General features: G+C 42.5%; 1 protein-coding gene across 1 annotated transcript in view; it reads right to left on the bottom strand.

The window, feature by feature from the left end:
* FREM2 (FRAS1 related extracellular matrix 2) overlaps nt 1–20,927 on the bottom strand; it is a 206,137-nt gene that overhangs the window by 40,218 nt on the left and 144,992 nt on the right. The window contains exons 7-13 of the mRNA XM_039505462.1: nt 16,461–16,610; nt 13,753–13,962; nt 12,936–13,133; nt 9,955–10,119; nt 9,675–9,857; nt 4,558–4,688; nt 1,854–2,012 (exon numbers count right to left, since the gene is read on the bottom strand). Of these exons, the coding sequence (XP_039361396.1) occupies nt 1,854–2,012; nt 4,558–4,688; nt 9,675–9,857; nt 9,955–10,119; nt 12,936–13,133; nt 13,753–13,962; nt 16,461–16,610 (1,196 nt within the window). The remainder of the gene's footprint in view (nt 1–1,853; nt 2,013–4,557; nt 4,689–9,674; nt 9,858–9,954; nt 10,120–12,935; nt 13,134–13,752; nt 13,963–16,460; nt 16,611–20,927) is intronic.

Genomic DNA, 20,927 nt, shown 5'->3' with positions numbered 1-20,927 from the left:
TGGAGTGTTTCTGGGGCAGGCCAGGTTCTTGCACTGTGTCAGCGTTGGGTGCAGCCTCACTGCTGAGTCCATGTCCTGGGGGAGACAGTGATCTCCCACCTTGGGGAGCCGGTAGCCTGTGCTCCCTAGTGCCATGCTGGAGCCTCCACATTTATTTGACAAATAAAATTAGCAGATTTTTGCAGAATTTTAAAATATTGTGTACAGAATTTTTAATTTTTTGGCACAGAATGCCCTCAGGAGTACACTGTGGAACAAAAGCACCAAATAAACCTTATACCAAAAGTGCAAGTTATGGATGGAGAGCTAACCTGTGCTTTAATCACTCAACAGTCAGGAAACGCAACAAAGAAGAATTTCGGTGTAGGGCAAATTTGAAAAAAAAATATGTTCAGAATACACTTCTAGCAACTTATTCTGCTTTATCTTTATAAAGTTATAATTGTGCTTGTAAGATTCCAGTGTTGATCTGAAATACTGCCTATAGGCCAAATTCAGACCTGGGTTATGCAGTCAGTGCATTCAGTGGAGCACCCCATATGCTAAGTCAGATTTGGCCCTTTGATTCAAGTCCCCCAGTATTCCAATGGCATTGTGCACAGATGTGTAACAAAGTTGCATGAAAGTTTTTACTCTGATTTAGGAAAACCTTGTCTTGTGCAATGCATAACCTGTGAAGGTGCACATTGAAAAACTGTAAGACTCTAGAGGGAAGTGCAGATGGATAGAATCCTGACTCAATGTATGTAAGTTTTAATGTCCACATTCGGTTTACAAAAATTCAGACTCAGTGCACCAAGAATTACGGAGGACCTTGACCTAATTCACCACACAGACTGGACAGTGCAATAAATTGACTTTAATGGGGTAGGATCAGAGACTGAATGAGACAAGGGCCCTGAGGAAAAAATAGTGTGTAGTCACATAATTAAAGTCATTGGACAAGGCCCTTGAGTCTGGCCAAGCTACGGTTGGCACAGGAAACAGGGGTAGGTGGGTGAAAGATGGCTTTCTGTCCCTGTTCTTCCCCCTAAAAGTTGATTTGGCCTCCATCTAAGTTAAAGCAGCTTCTATACTACAGCTTATACTTGCTTGTAACTTACAACAGCAGGGATTGCCTAAGTGCAGTACTTTCTCTGTCCACATTCCTTCCTGTCCCCCTACCACTCCCTCTATTAGAGAGGTGTCTGAGAGGTGATGTAGATTTGGCTACACTGGCTCTATGCCACGTCCTGTTAAAGGAGAATCCCCAGCTGCCCTGTTAAAGCAGATTTTATGGTAGAAAAGGGCTGGATCATGAGCTGAGAATCCAGCCTTGAATTTTAATATATGCACACAAGACTCAACTTTCTATGTGAAACATTAATTTTGGCAATTTCCTGACTTTTGGAAGTATAGCTTTTTTAAAAAACTTATCTTTTTGCGATAAGTATGGTAGCAAACTCTTGCTTGCATTCAGCTAATGGTGGAGGAAACTCTTTTAAAGTCAGATCCAAAATAGTATTTAAATGTAGTTTCTATTTTTAATATCTAAATTCCTGTATTTCACATTTGTTTCCTTTTTCAAAGATTATACGTTTTCATATTATTTATCCAACCATCATGTATGAAGAAAATATAGTATCACAAACGGTATTGACAATGAACAACTTTTCATGATGCAACATACATACCTTAATAAAAATGCTTTCTGGAGACATTTATTATCTACCATCAGTGGCAAAAGTATTTGGAAAAGGTGTTTTATTTTATAATAGCCCTTCACCACTTCCCTCAGGCAGTATACATTTCCATTGTCTCTTTAAAATCACCCACCTACTAGCTTTGTTCCCACTTCTCATCTTGATACTCACAGTGATACAGACAACAGGGTAGCCAGCAACTGGACTGGTTCTGTCTTTGGCTCTAGAAGTATCATCATATATTAAAAGAGAAGCAACCTGAGGGACTGAAGGAAAGGTGACATCCGCCATGCTGTTCATTTCTTCAATGTACACAATGGCCTTGGCTGTCTGGCAATTAATATACAGAAACACAATTTTTAGTTCAAACTTACAAAAACAAGGTAACTCAATCTGAAGGTTGATCAGGAAATATTTTCTAGCAGCAGCAGCAGCATTTGTTAGCCTGCAGAATAGTGTCCCAAGAGAAATGACAGAAGCACCCTGGGTTGAGTTATTTAAAACTGGACTAGAAGCACTGGAAAATATAGCTCAGAGTGAGAAACAGAATGGCAACAAAATATTTTTATTTCTCAGAAGGATGAAGGCATGAGGTCTTCCACTTCCTTCCTCACTGTGTCCTTGAGCCACATAGGCATAATGGCATAACTTATCTCTATTGAATGCTGCAGCTTCACATGTCTGGTGGATCTGTGGTGTCCGTAACTGCTAATAACAGCTGTATCTTTGCTGCCTGATGATAGGGAGCCAGGCGATAATTCTTATTTACAATGTTATGCAGGTGTGACACAGAGGGCCATTAGGGATTCTCTACTCTGTGTCAGCAGCTCTGGTCAGGCCAGGCGTACTCCATATACCTAACACACTGTTGTCATAATATATAGCCAAATAGTGGGATGTAACATATCCTTTCAAAACTAATAACTGACTTATTAATATTCCTGTGCTATGTACGTGCAGGGTGTGTACAAAGGGATATGGATAAATGCTAGAATTATGTTCTTAAAATGTGTTTGGCAAGCAATGCACAAGCACAGTCTGCCCTACACAAAGGAATGTGGATTTGCTGGTCATCAGGCAAAGACAATGAAGGCACATTTACATAAATGGTAAACAAAGCCATCAATCTAGTGAGTGGGGGAGCCAGCCTCTTGCGAAGAGCTAAACCGCAAATGATAAGTAATTGAATCAACTGATTGTATACCATATTACTGTATTATAAAAGTGTATCAAGTAAGATCTTTTATGAACGTTAACACAACATTGGCGATTAATATCACCTGAAATATAAGTATTAACACTATTTGAGCAATTATGAATACTCATTGATATTACACTTAAAGTCTATGACCTAACAAAGGGAGAAACAGGTTTTCTCCCAGACAGAAGGGAAGGCAGCTATCTACCTGTCTCCAATGAAATTAAGCAAGAATTGACCAAAAACAATGGAAGCCCACATTTACGGGAGGCCCACAAAAAAGTGAAGAATGGTTCATGAGGTCATCTTGAGTCTGGGGACAAAGCAGTGAGTTTGGGAAGATATAGGGAGACAGAAGAAGCTATCTTGGCATCCATCACTGGACAGACACAAGGGGCCAGATCTCTTGTAAGATGAGAAAGATGGGTCTTTACAACCCAGGGGGTTGAAGTCTTTGGTAACTGAACATAGGTGAGAAACCTACTTCAGCAAAAATATTTTCCCTGAGAAGACAAAGGAACCAAGCTGTCTTGACTCTGTGGGAGATGACCAAGGAGGTGGTCAGTCATCTTGCTGGAAGGAGGTGTGGTAAAAATCTAAACAAAACCAGTTCAAGAAAGTCTTGGTCACTAGAAACCATTTCCAACTTTATCCCTTATACTTGAACTCACCTAAAACCTCTCTCTTTCTGATTAAATAAACTTGTTTTACTTTCATTCTTGATACACTTTTTATACCCAGTGCTGTGTTTGACCTGAAAGGATTATTAACTACAGTTGAAGCAACAGGCTGTCTCTTTAAAGGAGCAACAGACCTTATTACTCCTCTGAACATTCCAGGAGAGAGCTGGACATTTCAGGGCAGACAGTTTGGGGAAAATTCAGGGCTGGGGGTTTGTTGGGGTCACTTGGCTAGTAGCAATCAAGACTGACAGAGACCGGAATGTGACTTTATTGTAACAAACATGCTGTTGGCACCTGAGTTGCTGAAACAGGGTGGTTCTAAACACAGATACTCAGTGCACGCCTGTGTACACTGACTGATAGCATCCAGACAGGGAGCTACAGCAGCAGAGCACTTTAAGACAATCAGGGCTAGAGGACAGGCAGTGACACAACCTCTCACTGGTCTGGGTTAAACCCCACAATGTGACAACTGATTAAGAGATTAAACAGTATTAAGGATGTTGCACTTCTAAATCATGAATATGGAGAATCAGAGAAGGAAAGTATGAGTGTTAAATGCAGACAGACTGTATTAATAGGTAAGACTGTGCTACTATTTCGATTCAAGCAACAAGTATACTGATAACAGAACTATTATAGCAGAAGTTACATTTAATACATGTGCCGAGGGTACTTCCACAGCTTCCAGCACAGGTGTCAGAAAGATCCTCTCAATCAGTGTTTCCAAGACGATGACAGCAGTTACTGAGAACTATCCTGATAAAGAGTATTAATTTGCAGGGAGATATTACAGATATTTATTTCATATATGTTCTTAAGAACATATATGTTCTCTGTGGCCCTTTGGGCTCTTCAGCCACCGAGGTGAGTTATTTTGGATGGAAATTTTAGGCTCTTCATTATAACCCAGCTGAAGAACAAGGCTACTAGAATAATAGCTATAAAAGGTCTGTCTGTCCGCCAGATTGTGCTGTTGAATAGTTTGTGTTACCTGTATCTCTGCCACCATGTTCTCATCAGGCTTCAGGTGAACAGTGAAGGCCTCTCTCATCTCCCTAATGCCATCAAAAAGAACCTCAATCTCCACAATGTGCTGTGTTTCACCCTCCTTAAACTCAATTTCTAAAAAACACAATAAGACATTTTAAAAAATAAATCTGCTGTTCACAATCATCAGGTTGCTGATCTATTCTATTCTGGCATGACACAGAGAGCTACAAAAGTTAATATTTGTCTTGCAAATTACATATGTTCATGTGACTTGAATAAACTAGTTTACATTATCCAAACACAAAAAAATACATAATTAATTAATTATGTACTAACTGGGCCATCTCATTTCCTGTGGGAGTAAACATACTGTGTAAGGACCAAGAAAATACTGAGTTTTGGCTTGTGGAGTTTCCCTGGGATAATCCAGTCAGGGATGCAAGGTTTGTCCCTCCCACTTAATGGGCTGGACTCTCTAAATCCACAGATGTGAAATCCATGAGGAAATCCTCTGGATCATAGAACACTTGCAAAGGGCTGGGGATTTGTGGCAGAGGCACAGTGTTCTGTCCCTGTCTCTTCTGTGGTAGCATGTTTACCTCAGAAGTCAAACCACTCTGTTGGTTTACAGCACAGAGACGGAAGCAAGCGCAGGGTAAGGCTTACGGGGTCAGTGTCAGCTGATACTACAAGTTCCTGTGGATCAGAGGACAGATCAGTGAAACTCTTATGTGCAAGAAACACATCCCACTCAGCAACTGGAATAGGACATTTCTTATTTGACAGTTTTCTTTCTGTTAGAAGCTTCTTTCCTCATTTATCACTGGGTAACTGCCTCCCACCAGTGGAAATCTGAGGGGGTCCAGTGTTCTTACTGGAGGCTTCAGGACCAAATCCTGCTCTTCAGCTCAGGTCACCAGAAGAGTTCTTCCAAAGTGACAGAACTATTCCAACACCTGATTATTAGCATTTGGTCATTTCCCAGAATACCAGGGTAGGTGGAATGAGGAGATAAACTGCTAGCAGAAAGGGAATTTTCAGCTAAGAAATTTCTCATTGTGCTGCACAGCTTCTCTCCTCACTCTTCTTTTCATGAGAAGTGGCAAGCAGTGACTCACAGAAAGAAAAAAGCAAAGGATAAATAGAGTTTTTAAACTGTTATTAGAGTAGGATAATAGGTGCCAAAAGAAGTCTCACCCCATAATATATAGTAAGAACTTTGTATATTACAGAATTATTTGGAACCAACCTAGCAACAGCTTCCTGCCAATAGACATCTCTGCCGAGGAATGGAAACCTACTTTATAAATCTTCCTCGGATGAGGCTCATATCCTTTTCCCCATGATGATCCTAGGGAGCTTACAGAGAGAGCCTTGACTCTGTCTCAACAAGTAATTTCTCAGTTGCTTAGTATGGCAACTTGTGCAGTATTTTAACATCTTGCCTGCAGCAACTTTTAGGCCCTAAGACCTTGGCATTTGGGACAGAATGAGATGAACAGGGTACAAGTGAGTTGCATGTGTACTCCATATGCTTGAAATATCCGTTTAGAAATCTATTTATGCCACCACCTTCCACAGGAGTATTAAGGGCTGAAACAAAATGACAGGAGAACTAATTTTCAGGAATTGTAGAAAGAAGAACTTACCTAAACCAGAAAGTTTTCTGGAGCTAAAAGAATAAGCTATTCCTCGTTACAACAGCTACTCCTGGGGGAATTCTGCACCACTGCATGTCCCCCCGCAGATTTCTTTGCTTCCCTGCAGAAAGTAATGGGGCAGCAAAGGGAAGCTACTTGAGGTGGGGGCCTGGGGATGTGCATGGATGTAGTTTGCGGGGGCATTTGCCCTCCAAACAGAAGTGAGGTGTTGGGGGGCACACAGGGTCACCTGCCACTGCCCCTCCACATTTCTGCAAACGCAGAGCTGCCCAACTGAAAGAGGGTGCTGCTCAGCTCCACTGACTTTGCAGCTGGATTCAGCCTCCTGGGTTCTAGTGCCTGTTGTGCTTCCCTTCTGTGTGCTGGGAGCCATCCTGTTTTCTGTACAACAGTGAGTGCCCATCGTGGGATAAGGCAAGGGGGTAGGGTGGGGCTGAGAAAAAGAGGCAGTGGTGAAGGACGGGGATGGGGAAGGGGGCAATGGGGAAGGGATGGGGAAGAGAAGTGCATCCAGATCCCCCAGTGAGCCGCCTGCACCCAGACTGCCCCACACTGAAACCTCTCACCCCACACCTGGATCCCCCCACACTAAGACCCTTTACACTTGGATCCTGCTGGGCTGAGCCTGCCTGCCCACACCTGGTGTGCCGAATGCAGAGTGACAGGGCCCCAGTGTTTCTGGGGAAGACCCGGCCCTTACACTGCGTCAGGGTTGGGTGCAGCCTCACTGCCGTGTCTCTGTCCTGAGGGGATGGAGGGCTGCATGGTTATATCCCACCTCCATGCAGCTAGTGGCTGGTGCTCCCCACTGCCATGCAGGAGGTGACTAGCAAGGCCAGCCACAGGTTTAATCTGTCACTCTAAGTAATCTTGACACCTGATGATCTTGAGATGAGGAGAGAGATATCTCTGCCTAAAAACTACCACTAGGGCTGTTATGCCCTTTTCTGTGTTTTTTAGTTGTAGGATTCCAATCAGCCATCCTAGAGTAGCAACTCTAGAGTAGCTGAGATCACGAGAAGGCCCCAATACGTTGTCACTATACAGACAAGAGGCAGTTTCTTTGCAAAGAGTTTTCAGTTTCCCCTTGCACCAGAAATGTAAATTTGACCAGATCAGCAACTGAAATTTCTGGGTTGAGTTCTGCCCGCATATGAGGCCAACTGAATAACTCTGTCAAACCACACTTCTCTTCCGTTACTGTTACTGTAGGTCATCATGTCTGGATGAAGGAGTCCCCGCTTTAAGCAGTCTAGTGTTTTCTGCAGGTGCAATGGAGTTGTCTATTAAGTCTGAAGTGCCTTCTGCGTCACTGGAGGAGTAGGAGAAGGATTTCAGCTCTCTATTCCCCTTCCCAGGACATTGTTTCCACTGCTGAGGAGAAGTTGTGACCTCAGGTTACTCCCTAGTTTTGGAAGGATATAGATATTCCTGATTCAGTAATAAGCCAGCCTCTAATGGGAGGTAGGAGGAGACTTCCCCTGTGAGGACCATGACTGCTCTCTACATAGTTTCTCCAACCTTCTTTTGAAGTAACTGGTACTGGTACTGTCACAGACACAACAATGGACTCAATGGACCCACAGGTCCGAACCCATGTAGCCATGTCTCTGTTTTTGTTCAGATATGTCACACATAGAGTTGTGGAAGTGAACAATTCAAGTTGCTGCTTTACAAAGGGGGCACTTGATTTTGCCTTTTTCAAACTCAAACTCTCTGAAGTTTGCAAGACTTTCCCCTGAGACGGCTGTGAGGGGGTTCCCCTCTCTGTGGGAATCCTCACGCTCCTGGTTGAGCTTCTCATTTTGGAATCATGGCTTCAGGAGGGGGTTGAGGCCTTACATGCCTGCCTGACTCAAAGCCAACCTCCTGGTTGTGTGAAGGCCAATAGCTTGTGGTAGCCAGGCATAGCTCACTCTCTCCAGCTTATGCCCTGGCAATGTGAGGGTTGATGGCTTGTGGCATCAGGGCATAGCTCACTCTCTCAAGACCATATCCCATCACAGTAAGGTTTGATGGCTTGGGGAGGAAGCAGGGCACCGTTTGCTCTCTGAATCTCCCAGAAAGCTGCCCCTTGGACTTGGCTCAATGCTTGCAGGGCTTCTCTGCAGGGAAGCAGACAGTCCACTTGAGAGGTGTCGTACTGGAGAAAACAGAGGATTAGAACCTCAGTAGTCCATTGATTCTCCACCTCAGGAGAGGGGGAGAGAGGTGCATGAAGCTGAAATGAAGTCACTACTGCATGAAAACAAATAAGAATTAAAGTTATAAAACAAAATGGTCTGAAGAAACTGAACCACCATCTTCTTCCACTGCCGGAGGCACAAAATCCAGTGGACTGAGCTAAAAGACAAAGCCTAGTCCCAGAGCCCCCAACAACAACAGTGGATCGCTGCTGAATTCCACAGGTGGGAGCCATTATTCATTAGTAATGAGCAAGGAAAGCAGCTGTGCCCCCACAAAATTACTATGGAGTGGTTTTCCAGAAGCAATTGGAATGCCCACAGCCCTCAGCACATTCACAATGAAATTCACACCTGCTTGAAACTTGCCATCATGAGCCTAATTCATTCCTGGTGTAAACTCACTGACTTCCCTATAAAAGAGTTACATCAGGGATTAATTTGTTTCATTATGGATATGGCACCTTCAGAATGGCTACATGATCCCAAAGTAGAGTTTTGTCTGAGGTGAAAAATGGCTGCAGGAAACCATCCCAGGGCTTCAAAGCAGAATGCTAAAGGAGATTAATCTGTTTATCTCTATGCACATTAATAAACAAAGTTGATTAAAAAAACTGAAGTCTTTTGACGTTAACAGTTAACACAAAGGATTCATATTTCCCTTCTATTAGCCTGGAGGTTTATTTCAGATACGTTTCCAGGATGTCTGCGGCCCTGTGGGAGCTATAGCCATGGAAGTGAGCAGAAATCTGAGAAGATGCACATTCTCTGAGGGACTTACTGGCTGCCGCTTCCAGCAGCTCCCATTGGCCTGCAGCAGCGAATCACGGCCAGTGGGAGCTGCGATCACCCGGACCTGCGGACGAGGCAGGTAAACAAACTGGCCCGGCCCGCCAGGGGCTTTCCCTACACAAGCGGTAACCCCAGTTTGAGAAACACTGGTTTAAGGGAAATCATTTTGCATTGCTGAATACTTACTTCAGAATCAGTAATGCTTTCTTTTAAAAACATTCATATGCTGGACTACTCTCCGAATTACTGAGAATACACTACAACTCCAAATTATTGGAAGCTAACTATAAAAAATATGAAATTCCATTCCTGCGGCCTTATTAATCCCAAAGGCAAAAGGCACTAATGAAAGCAGCTAAAAAGTATTAAAACCTTAAAAGTTCACAGTGCTTTTTTTCCCTTTAAATACTGTACAATTGTGGCTGAAATAATCAATGGGATGTGATATTGATCTGAATGACAGCCAGGGAGTCTCGTCATACCTTCTGACACGGGGTGATAGTCTTCTCCAGAGGTGGCAGAGCCATCCTTTGTGTGAACCCTCACAATGGAAACCTTTGAAGTGTCTCCCAGACGAAGCACTGGAATTTGTACAACCACCAGCTGTCCTACATCTTTTGGTTCACTGACACTAAATTTGGTCTCACCAAACTTAATAATGGCCTCTGTAATAACAGAAAACAGTGTTTAATAGTGTGCACAAAAGAGCTTTTAAATACCAAAGTCAAAATGATATTTGTATGGTCAAAAATAACTCCTCACTGTCTGCATGATCTCTGATCCTTATCAGGGTTTCATTTTGTTCACCAATAGAAGCACCATAGGAGGAATCACTTCTTGGAGTGCCAAGAACCAGACGCAGCTCTTCCTCTTCTTCATGGAGAGAGTCGTCCATAAGCATGAGGGTGCAAGGTTTCTCAGTCTCACCTGGAATCATCATGCACAAAGTAACATCATGCAGAACTTAAAATTGTTTTTAGATGTACTACAGGCATTTCTCTCAAGCTGTAGGACCCACAGGTCAATTCTACTGGTCAAAGCACCTGTACTGGCCCTATATAAATAAATAACTAATGAAATTACTAGCAATAGCATCAGCAACAACATTTATATTTACTATAATAGTAAGACTAGGTATTTACATAGCTATACAGCTAATATCTCACAACACCTCTGAGAGACAGAAGAGTATTATCCTCATTTTCAGAGGTGGAAAATGAGAAACAGGAAAGGTTCAAGACCAAATTTTAAAGAATAGTCTCTAATTTTGGATACTTTAATTTAGGGCAGCTCAACTGATTTTCATATCGCTCTCAGCTCCCACTGATTCCAATGAGAGAAGTGGATGCCTATCACCTTGGAAGATCAGTAGCTACGTGTCTCAAGTTGAACAACCAGAAAACAATGTGCCTAAAATTAGTGATTACTCTGAACTTTTGGTTCTGGGGGGAGGGATAGCTCAGTGGTTTGAGCATTGGCCTGCTAAACCCAGGGTTGAGAGTCCAATCCTTGAGGGGGCCACTTAGGGATCTGGGGCAAAAAAAAAAATTGGCCCTGCTAGTGTAGGGGGGGGGGCTGGCACTGACCTTTCTTCCTTCCTTCTTCCCCAGTTCTAGGAGATATATATATCTATTACTATTACTATCTAATTTAAGCCTATTTAGAACAGTGGCTCTTAACCTTTCCAGACTATTGTACCCCTTTCAGGAGTCTGATCTGTCTTGCATAACCCAAGTTTCACCTCACTTAAAAACTACTTGCTTACAAAAACAGACATAAAAATACAGAAATGTCACAGCACACTATTACTGAAAAACTGCTGACTTTCTCACTTTTACCATACAATTATAAAATAAATCAATTGGAATATAAATATTGTACTTACATTTCAGTGTATAGTATATAGAGTAGTATAAACAAGTCATTGTCTGTATGAAATTTTAGTTTGTCCTGACTTCACTAGTGCTTTTTCTGTAGCCTGTTGTAAAACTAGGCAAATATCTAGGTTTCAGAGTGGTAGCCGTGTTAGTCTGTATCAGCAAAAAGAACGAGGAGTACTTGTGGCACTAACAAATTTATTTGAGCATAAGGTTTTGTGGGCTTAAACCCACTTCACTGGATGCATGCAGGGGAAAATACAGTAGGAAGATATATATATATATATATATACACAAACACACACAGAGAACATGAAAAAATGGGTGTTGCCATACTAACTATAAAGAGAGTAATCAAGTTAAGGTAGGCTATTATCAGCAGGAGAAAAAAAATTGTAGTGATAATCAGGATGGCCCATTTCCAACAGTTGACAAGAAGGTGTGAGTAACAATAGGGGGAAATTAGAATGGGGAAATAGGTTTTACTTTGTGTAATGACCCATCCACTCCCAGTCTTTATTCAAGACTAATTTAATGATGTCAAGTTTGCAAATCTTTTTTGAGATGGGGCAATCACATCTGCACGCAGTAGTCAAGATGTGGGTGTACCGTGGATTTATACAGAGGCAATATATTTTCTCTTTTATTATCTATCCATTTCTTAATGATTCCCAACATTCTGTTCGCTTTTTTGACTGCTGCTGCACATTGAATGGATGTCTTCAGAGAACTATCTATCAACAATGACTCCAAGATCTCTTTCTTGAGTGGTAACAGCTAATTTAGACCCCATCATTTTATATGTACAGTTGGGATTATGTTTTCCAATGTGCATTACTTTGCATTTATCAATATTGAATTTCATCTGCCATTTTGTTGCCCAGTCACCCAGTTTTGTGCAATCCCTTGGTAACTCTTCAGAGTAGTTTTGTACCATCTGCAAATTTTGCCACCTCACTGTTTACCCCTTTTTCCAGATCATTTATGAATATGTTGAATAGGACTGGTCCCAGTACAGACCCCTGGGGGACACCACTGTTTACCTCTCTCCATTCTGAAAACTGACCATTTATTCCTACCCTTTTGTTTTCTATCTTTTAACAGTTACTTATCCATGAGAGGACCTTCATAAGAGGGAAGGTCCTCTGCATCATAAGATTTACATACAGCGGAAAAAACTTGCTTAGGGCTTGGAAAAAACAGAAGTTAAAAATGTGGGCATATAAAAATGAGGAGACAAGAACCTGTTCTCCAGTCAAGTAAAAGGAGGTTTGGATTGATAATCCCCAAGAGGGACTCAGGCAATTTTTCCCACAAAGGAGAAGTAATACCCCATCTCCTCATGTTTTTTCTTTGGGTTCAACATTTTGAGCCACCCAGGCAGACTGAGAAAGAAGAAATAAGCAGGCAGAAGGAGGAGAAATATCAGAGAGCAATAATTAGCTTAGCTGTGTCCCTATGCAAAGTTAAGAGGTGTTTACCCTTTCTAGCGGTAGATAGCTGGATTTGCTGATGGTCTGCCTAATGGGGCCAGAGCTTCTGGGGGTTTCCTCTGTGGTATCACCTGCCATTCAGTTCTGCCTGCAGCACAGCAATGGGATCCATCTGTTAGGATGAGTGGCTGGGCCTTTGCAAAAGGATATCCCTTGTGTCTCTATAGATGATCCCCCTCTAGTTCAGGATTAAGGCAGGATGGTGTGAGGAATGCTGTGCTGCCACTTCCCACGCGCTACCTATTCTGTGTAGAGAGAATTTTATTCCCCCAAACAGTCGGTATGGCCCTTGCTGTGAGAAAAAAACTCACATGATTTAAAGCAAAACCAACTCTGACAGAATAAAGGATTCTAACAAAGAACTGTAGCTTACCAGGAAGGAAAGTGATGATGGAATCGTCAGTGTTAGGACGTTCTTCAAAGTCCATCATTACCTGGGCTGAACCCTGCCGACTATAACAGCGTACTGTAGATGTGTAGCGGATATCCCCGCTCCTATATATCATGGCAGAAATCTGTCCATCATTTTCATTGCCAATGTACATAGGTTCTTTAAACTGCATCTTAGGCACTAGACACACACATACAAAAGAAGGAAAAAAATATCCAAAATGATCAATTCCTAGATATATGATTATGATGTGGCAGACTCCTCACCAGGTAGCAACCGATTTATTTAGCACATTTCCTACAATTCAAAGAGTGAAATCCTGGCCCAACTCATGTCAATGGAAAAATGTCCACTGACTTCAGTGGGTCCAGGATTTCACCACAATTGCTTTACAGAACTACAAGCTATGGCCCTGATTTTGATCTCATACTGGTATAAATCAGGAATATTACAATTTATGTCTATACAGTTACAACTAGCAAATGTAAAACTAGTATAAATGTATTTATCTTCAGTCCTTATGTACATTTTCTACATTCCCCATGGTTTTAGGAAAATAAGTGAAAAATTATAGCTAGCTGAGAGTACATGTAGACCAGTAAGTGCCCAGAAATTTTATAATGACCACAAGTGGTCAGGAACCTGATTTTACACCTCATCCAAAAGATCACAACTTCAGCAATGTAGTGTTTCCAAACACCATGTCTGGACATTGGTTCCATATGGACTCAGAAGGAAGAATACTATCTATTGCATTGCAAGCATCATTTTTCTTCCTGTGAAAATAATTAATACTTACAATCAGAGACTGAGTCATTAATGAAGATGGTGGCTTTGCTTGGTTCTCCAAGGATGGCATTCATGGGCATTCGCAGCACAAGCTCAAACTTCTCAATTCCTTCTAATACTGGCTGTCCAAGGTCATCCAGAATGATCACACGGAAAGTCTGCATGTTGACTCCAGGGGCAAAATCCAAATTACGACTGATGCCTACATAATCTACCCCAGCTACACAAAGAAACAACATAAAACAGAATACATTGATGGAACTGTTTTTCACAGCATTTTGTTAAAGAAAATAAGGGGTCTAAAGTCAGGAAGTTGATAACAGTAACTCATAAAAATGAAATAATCTCTTTCTTTTGTTGTCAAGAAGTACTTTTTACTTTATCATTTAAAACTCTCTAGATCTTTTGCGGTCATTCAAAGCAAAAAGCTTCTTACCTAGAAGGGATTTGGAGCAGGCCTGATTCTAACCTCACTTACCCTGTTGAAAATCAGGAATAACACCATTTAAGTGACTGGAGCTATATTGATGTAAAACCTTTGTAAGTGAGATGTAAACTATAGTTTGGGACCAACCAGAGTGTTCTGAGAGAAATCCCAGAAATGAAGGCGATTCCTTGGAATAAGGATTTAATATTATGCCTATAATTCTAGGGGACAGTGCAGCAGATTATGTGACTAATGTAAAAAGGGAAAACAGAGCAACCAAGAGGCTGATTAAGAGGAATTACACTACTAATATCCAGATGAGATATATAACAAGAATGAAACTTAAGCATAGAGAAGAGGGAAGGCAAACAGATTTTGGACCCTGCTGGCCAGTGGCTAATGAAAGTCCAAGAGAAAGACGAGTCAAATTACATCCAGACCATGTCAAGTGGGACCTGGCACACTTCAGTGTCAAAGATAAGAATACCCAGTTCACTCTAGGACTAAAAAAAAAAAAAAAAAAAAAAACCTAGAGAGAAGTGAATGAGACAGGATGTTGAGTTATAACAGGACATGGTGTCTGGGTTCCGGGTATTAAAGGTACCTAAGTCTGAGGTGAAAGAGTGGACTTTTGTGCATTTGCTGTGATATCACAGTACAGTCTGTTTTACTTCTCCAATAAACTGTTAAATAAAGAGATAAAAAACCCTTACACATATTGCTGAAGGAAACAAAAACAATCCCCACACCTATTTAACAGGTTATCCAGTGAGTGAAGACCAAAAACATGTTCTGACTTTAAACTCTTATAATGCTGTTATGCTTTTCTGCAACAAAAATACATTCAATATTTAGGGTGAGGTAAACCCAACGGATCACGTGAAATAATAGTTAAGAAATGAAGTAAATGGACATTCTTTTTAGGCATCTTAATAATCTAATTTTCCAAGAGAAAGCACAAAAATGTGGAAGGCATACTAATGCTAAACCCAGACTCTATGTCTTCCTGTCATGGGCATCATAACAAGAAGGCTTATGACAACTAAGAGTATTTTAAAATTATATCAGTAACTAAACACTAACGTCTGTTCATGCTCAATGTAACCATCTAGGAAAAATATTTGGACTCTTCATGACTTCTCCACATCAAAAGAACGCTTTAGCATAAAATGCCATGTTTTAGAAACAGACTGAGTACAGTACGTCTCCAGCTCCAGATACCAATTTAGAGCTTGATCCTTTCAGCATGTGGATGAAGGCTCTGAGGGTATGTCTGCACGTTGAGCTGGGGGTATGACTCCCAGCTCACATAGACATACTCACACTAACTCTCCTGGAGCTGGCACACTAAAAACATTTGTAAGCTGGGGTAGCATGGGCAGTGGGTGAGCGGCGGCATGGGCTAGTTGTGCTGAGTACCTATCTACCTACCTGGACCCCATGGGTACGTACTTGGGGCAACTAGCCTGTGGTGCCACTCACAGCTGCCTGTGCTACTACACCTGCACAACTATTTTTAGTCCACTAACTCTCCTCGAATTAGCACATGAGTGTGTCTGTGTGACCTGGGAATCATTCCTCTAGCTCTAAGGGTAGACACAGACTAAATATAATAAGCTGAGGGCAGCAAGAACTGCAGGCTGCACAGAACTCTGTGCCTAGCATGTATTGGGAGGCAATGAGCAACCGACCATGAGAGATAATAGTTTGTGGGAACCATTGGAAGGCTGGAGCTACAATTTGCCATTGCTTCCATTTCCTTCTAAGGGCAGCTCTTAAACACATTTGAATAAGCTCTTACTTCAGCTTAGCTGTAGGAATAACTCTGATATCTAAAAATGGGCTGTATGCATCTCAAATAGATCATGTGAAGTGCTGAGCAGCTTAAACCTTTAATTAAATTCATGGTAGCTGAGGGCAGCCAGCACCTTCCAGGATAAAGCCCATGATTTCCATTCGTTCGTTTTCATTTCAACACCTGTCCATGCCCTTTCTCTGTTCCGGATCATGCTCACTTTCTCCCTTACTTACTAGCATGCAGTTCAGTGTGGGCACAGAGGTCTCCTCTTACTTCTGAACACCACACACATGCATTTCTTCACACTATGGAGAAGCCCCTGTCCAAAGGTTCGGAGCAAACACCAAGTGTGGCATGCCTAGCCTTGAGGCTCTCTGAGCCACTTCTGGGGCTAAACCAGAAGCATTCAGGATTGAATCCACACTGGATGTACCAGTGCTCCATGTTAAGACATATTAAGGAAAAATGACACTAGAGCAAAATGATCACTCACCCTCTGCAGTTATTGGCTCAGTTTTGCGAGACCTGACTGTAACAGTGGCAGCTCTGGACAAATCAGTTCCAGTTCTCCAGACACGCACCTCAACAAAGCCAGCACTCTCATCAACATAGTATTCGACATCTCCAAAGTAGAAGGCTGGTTCTGGTAAAAAGGTTAAAGTAATTTAAAGTCATTAAAGTTTTCTCCTTACCGGAGAACCTACTTTTAAGCATATATAAATAAATTAAAAATATATACAAAAGGAAGGATGGTCCAGTGGTTAAGGGCAGGGACTTGGCAGTCTAGGGTTCAATTCCCTGTTTCACCTCTGTGATGTTGAGAAGTCTCTGTCCCTCAGTTCTCTGTAAAATGGGGGTGACAGCATTTCTCTACTTCAAAGGGGGTGTTGTGAGGATGAATACATTAATGATTATAAGGTGCTCAGACAAATGTTAATGTAAGTATGGCACACAGAAACAAAAGAAGTCAAATCCTAAAGAGAGAAAATAGAAGGGAGCATAAATTTTGGCAAGTCAAATGTAAAAGTATAATCAGGCAGACCAAATAAGAACTTAAAGAACAAGTAACAAAAGACACAAAAACTAACATCAAAATATTTTTTTAAGTACGCCAGAAGCAGGAAGCCTGTCAAACAATCAGTGTGGCCACTGGACAATCGAGGTGCTAAAGGAGCACTCAAGGAAGACAAAGCCATTGCAGAGAAGCTAAATGAATTCTTTGTATCAGTCTTCAGTGCAGAGGACGTGAGGGAGATTTCCACACCTAAGCCATTCTTTTTAGGTGACAAATCTGAGAAACTGTCTCAGACTGAGGTGTCAGTAGAGGTGGTTTTGGAACAAATCAAAAAAATTAAACAGTAATAAGTCACCAGGACCAGATGGTATTCACCCAAGAGTTCTGAAGGAACTCAAATATGAAACTGCACAACTAACAACTGTGGTATGTAACCTATCACTTAAATCAACCTCTTTATCAGATGACTGGACAATAGCCAATTTTAAAAAAAAAAGGCACCAGAGGCAATCTGGGCAATTATAGCCCGGTAAACCAAACTTAAAACCAGGCAAACTGGTTGAAACTATAGTAAAGAACAGAATTATCAGACACAGATGAACATGATTTGTTGGGATAGAGTTAACATGGCTTTTTAAAGAGAAATCATGCCTCATCAATCTATCAGAATTTTTTGAGGGGTTCAACAAACATGTGGATAAGACTGATCCAGTGAATATAGTTTACTTGGACTTTCAGAAAGCCTTTCACAAGGTCCCTAATCAATGGCTCTTAAGCAAAGTAAGCTGTCATGGGGTAAGAGGCAAGGTCCTGTCATGGATCAGTAACTGGCTAAAAGACAGGAAACAAAGGGTAATAATAAATGGTAAGTTTTCAGAATGGAGAGAGGTAAATAGTGGGGTCCCCAAGAATCTGTACTGAGACCAGTGATCTTCAACATACTCATAAATGATCTGGAAAAATTAGTGAACAGTGAAGTGGCCAAGTTTGCAGATGATACTAAATTATTCAACATAGTTAAGTCCAAAGCAGACTGCTAAGAGTTACCAAGGGACTCTTACAAAACTGGGTGACTGGGCAACAAAATGGCAGATGAAATTCAATGTTGATATGTGCAAAGTAGTGCACATTGGAAAACATAATCCCAAGTATGAATATAAAAAAATGGGGTCAAAACTAGCTGTTACCACTCAAGAAAGAGATCTTGGAATCATTGTGGATAGTTCTCTGAAAATATCCACTCAATGTGCAGTGGCAGTCAAAAAAAAGCTAATAAAATTATAGGAACTATTAGGAAAGGGATAAATAATAGAATCATAGAATATCAGGGTTGAAAGGGCCCTCAAGAGGTCATCTAGTCCAACTCCCTACTCAAAGCAGGACCAATCCCCAGAAAGATTTTTACCTCAGTTCCCTAAGTGGCCCCCTCAAGGATTGAACTCACAACCCTGGGTTTAATAGGCCAATGCTCAAACCACTGAGCTATCCCTCTCCCCCCAGTAAATATCATAATGCCACTATATAAATCCACAATATGTCCATATCTGGAATACTGCATGCAGTTTTGGTCTCCCCATCTCAAAAAGATGTATTAGAATAGGAAAAGGTATGGAGAAGGGCAGCAAAAATGATTAGGGGTATGGAACAGCTTGCATACGAAGAGAGATTAAAAAAACTGGGACTGTTCATCTTGGAGAAGAGACAACTAAGAGGGGATATGATAGAAGTCTATAAAATCATGAATGGTGTGGAGAAAGTGAATAAGGAAGTAATATTTACCCTTTCACACAACACAAGAGCCAAGGGTTACCCGATGAAATTAATAGGCAGCAGGTTTAAAACAAACAACAGAAAGTAATTCTTCTCACAGTGTCGAGTCAATCTGTGGAATTCATTGCCAGGGGATTTGTGAAAACCAAAAGTATAACTGGATTCAAAGAAGATTTAGATAAGGTTGTGGAGGATACGTCCAGCAATGGCTATTAGCAAAGATGGTCAGGGATGCAATCCCATGCTCCCTAAGCTTCTGATTGATAGATGCTGGGAATAGGCAACAGGGAGATCGATCACCGGATAATTGCCCTGTTCTGCTTATTCCCTCTGAAGCATCTGGCATTGGCCACTGTTAGAAGACAGGATACTAGGTTAGATGGACCTCTGGTCTGATCCAGTATGGCCATTTTTACATTCTTATGAGTAATTCAATCTCTGTTTAGCAGTGCCCTTAACCCCATGCTCAACATGTGATAAAGTCCAACTGAAGTCAAATGGGATTTAAACATGTGCTTTGCTGAACTGAGATGGGGTTATTCTCAGGATTAAAATTAAGCACTGTCTTAAGTGTTTTGCTGAATTGGGCCTTAGGAAACAGTTACCTGATCTTCCAGGCAAAAGTGAGTATCCATTTAAAAATGCAATATTGTTTCAGCCCACCCAAGTTACAAAGAGTACATACACATTTTATTTATTTTTATAGTAACTCCTACTCCTGGGTGAATTCTGCACCACTGAGCATGCAGAATTCATATCCACCTGCAGATTTCTTTACTTCCCTATGGAAAATGATGGGGAAGCAGAGGGACGCCGCCCTGGAGGTGGAGGGTCCGGGAAAGCCCATGGACATTGCCGTCCCAAACAGAGGTGAGGCATGAGGGGCATGCCGTGTCATGTGCCACTGCCCCTCTCCATTTCTGCCAACTCAGAGCTGCCTGGCTGAAGGAGGGTGCCACTCGGACACCGCCTCCTCGGTCCTAGTGGTGGCTGTGCTCCCCTTCTGTGTGCTGGGAGCCATCCTGTTTTCTGTACAACAGTGAGTGCCTGTGTTGGGGCAGGGCAAAGGGGCAGGGTGGGGTGGAGAGAAGAAACAGTGAGGAAGGAAGGGGGTGGGATAGGGCAGGGGAAGGGGGATGTGAGAGTGAAGGGAGGGGGATGGAGCAGGGGACAGTGGGGAGAGGATTGAGATAGGGGACAGTGGAGAGGGAATGGGGCAGGGGACAGTAGGGAAGGGAGATGGGATGGGGACGAGAAGGGGCTAGGGGACTAGGGCAGGGAAGTGGAAGCCCGGCATGTGGCATCCCCTCGACAGCAGCAGTAGCTGGGGCTCCCCTGTTAAGCAGGCCCATCAAATCCCCACACCAATGAGTGCCACTCCCCTGCACCTGGACCACCCTGATGGGCCGGCCCGCACACAGCTTCCCACTCCAATGAGCCCCAACCAGCTGCATCCAGACCCTCACCCCGCCACACCTGGACACTCCGGCTGAGCTCCAACCACCTTCACCTGGACCCCCTTGCAGAGTCCCATTGCTCCTGCACCCAGAACTCCCCAACAATCCCCTGTGCATCCAGATCTCTCACTTAGCTGCCCACACCCAGATTGCCCCACACCTGGGTCCCCCCACACTGAGCCCCTCTGTGCTTGCATCCTGCTGGGCTGAGCCTGCCTGCCCAGACCTGGTGTATCTAGCACAGAGGGCCAGGGCCCCAGTGTGTTTCTGCAGCAGGCCTGGCCCTTGTGCTGTGTCAGAATCGGGTGCAGCCTCACTGCCGCGTCCCTGTCCCGGGGTAGAAGGAGCTGCAGGATGATTTCCCTGTGCTCCCCACTGCCATGCTGCAGCCTCCACGTGTATTTATTCACAAATAAAATTGGCGTAATTTTAAAATATTGTGCAAAGAATTTTCTTTTTCTTTTTGTGCAGAATTCCCTCAGGAGTAAACTCCTCACATACCTTCTTGATTTGGGTCTGTCCAAACCCACTGTAGGAGGACAGTACCTGCCTTGAAAAGTTTAGAATCTAATCTAAAACGAGATGCAGTATTGTGTATAAAAAAGAGCAGGAAGGAGCACAAGGGATACAGAAACTACATACATACGATTAGAAATGATTGAAACCTACATCTTACTATTCCCTACCCTGAGGGTAACAAGCAACAAAAGAACAAAAC

This window comes from Mauremys reevesii, linkage group 1, assembly GCF_016161935.1.
Source record: "Mauremys reevesii isolate NIE-2019 linkage group 1, ASM1616193v1, whole genome shotgun sequence".
NCBI lineage: Eukaryota > Metazoa > Chordata > Testudines > Geoemydidae > Mauremys > Mauremys reevesii.
Note: the sequence above shows the minus strand (reverse complement) of the source record. Positions and strands in the feature narration are given on the sequence as shown.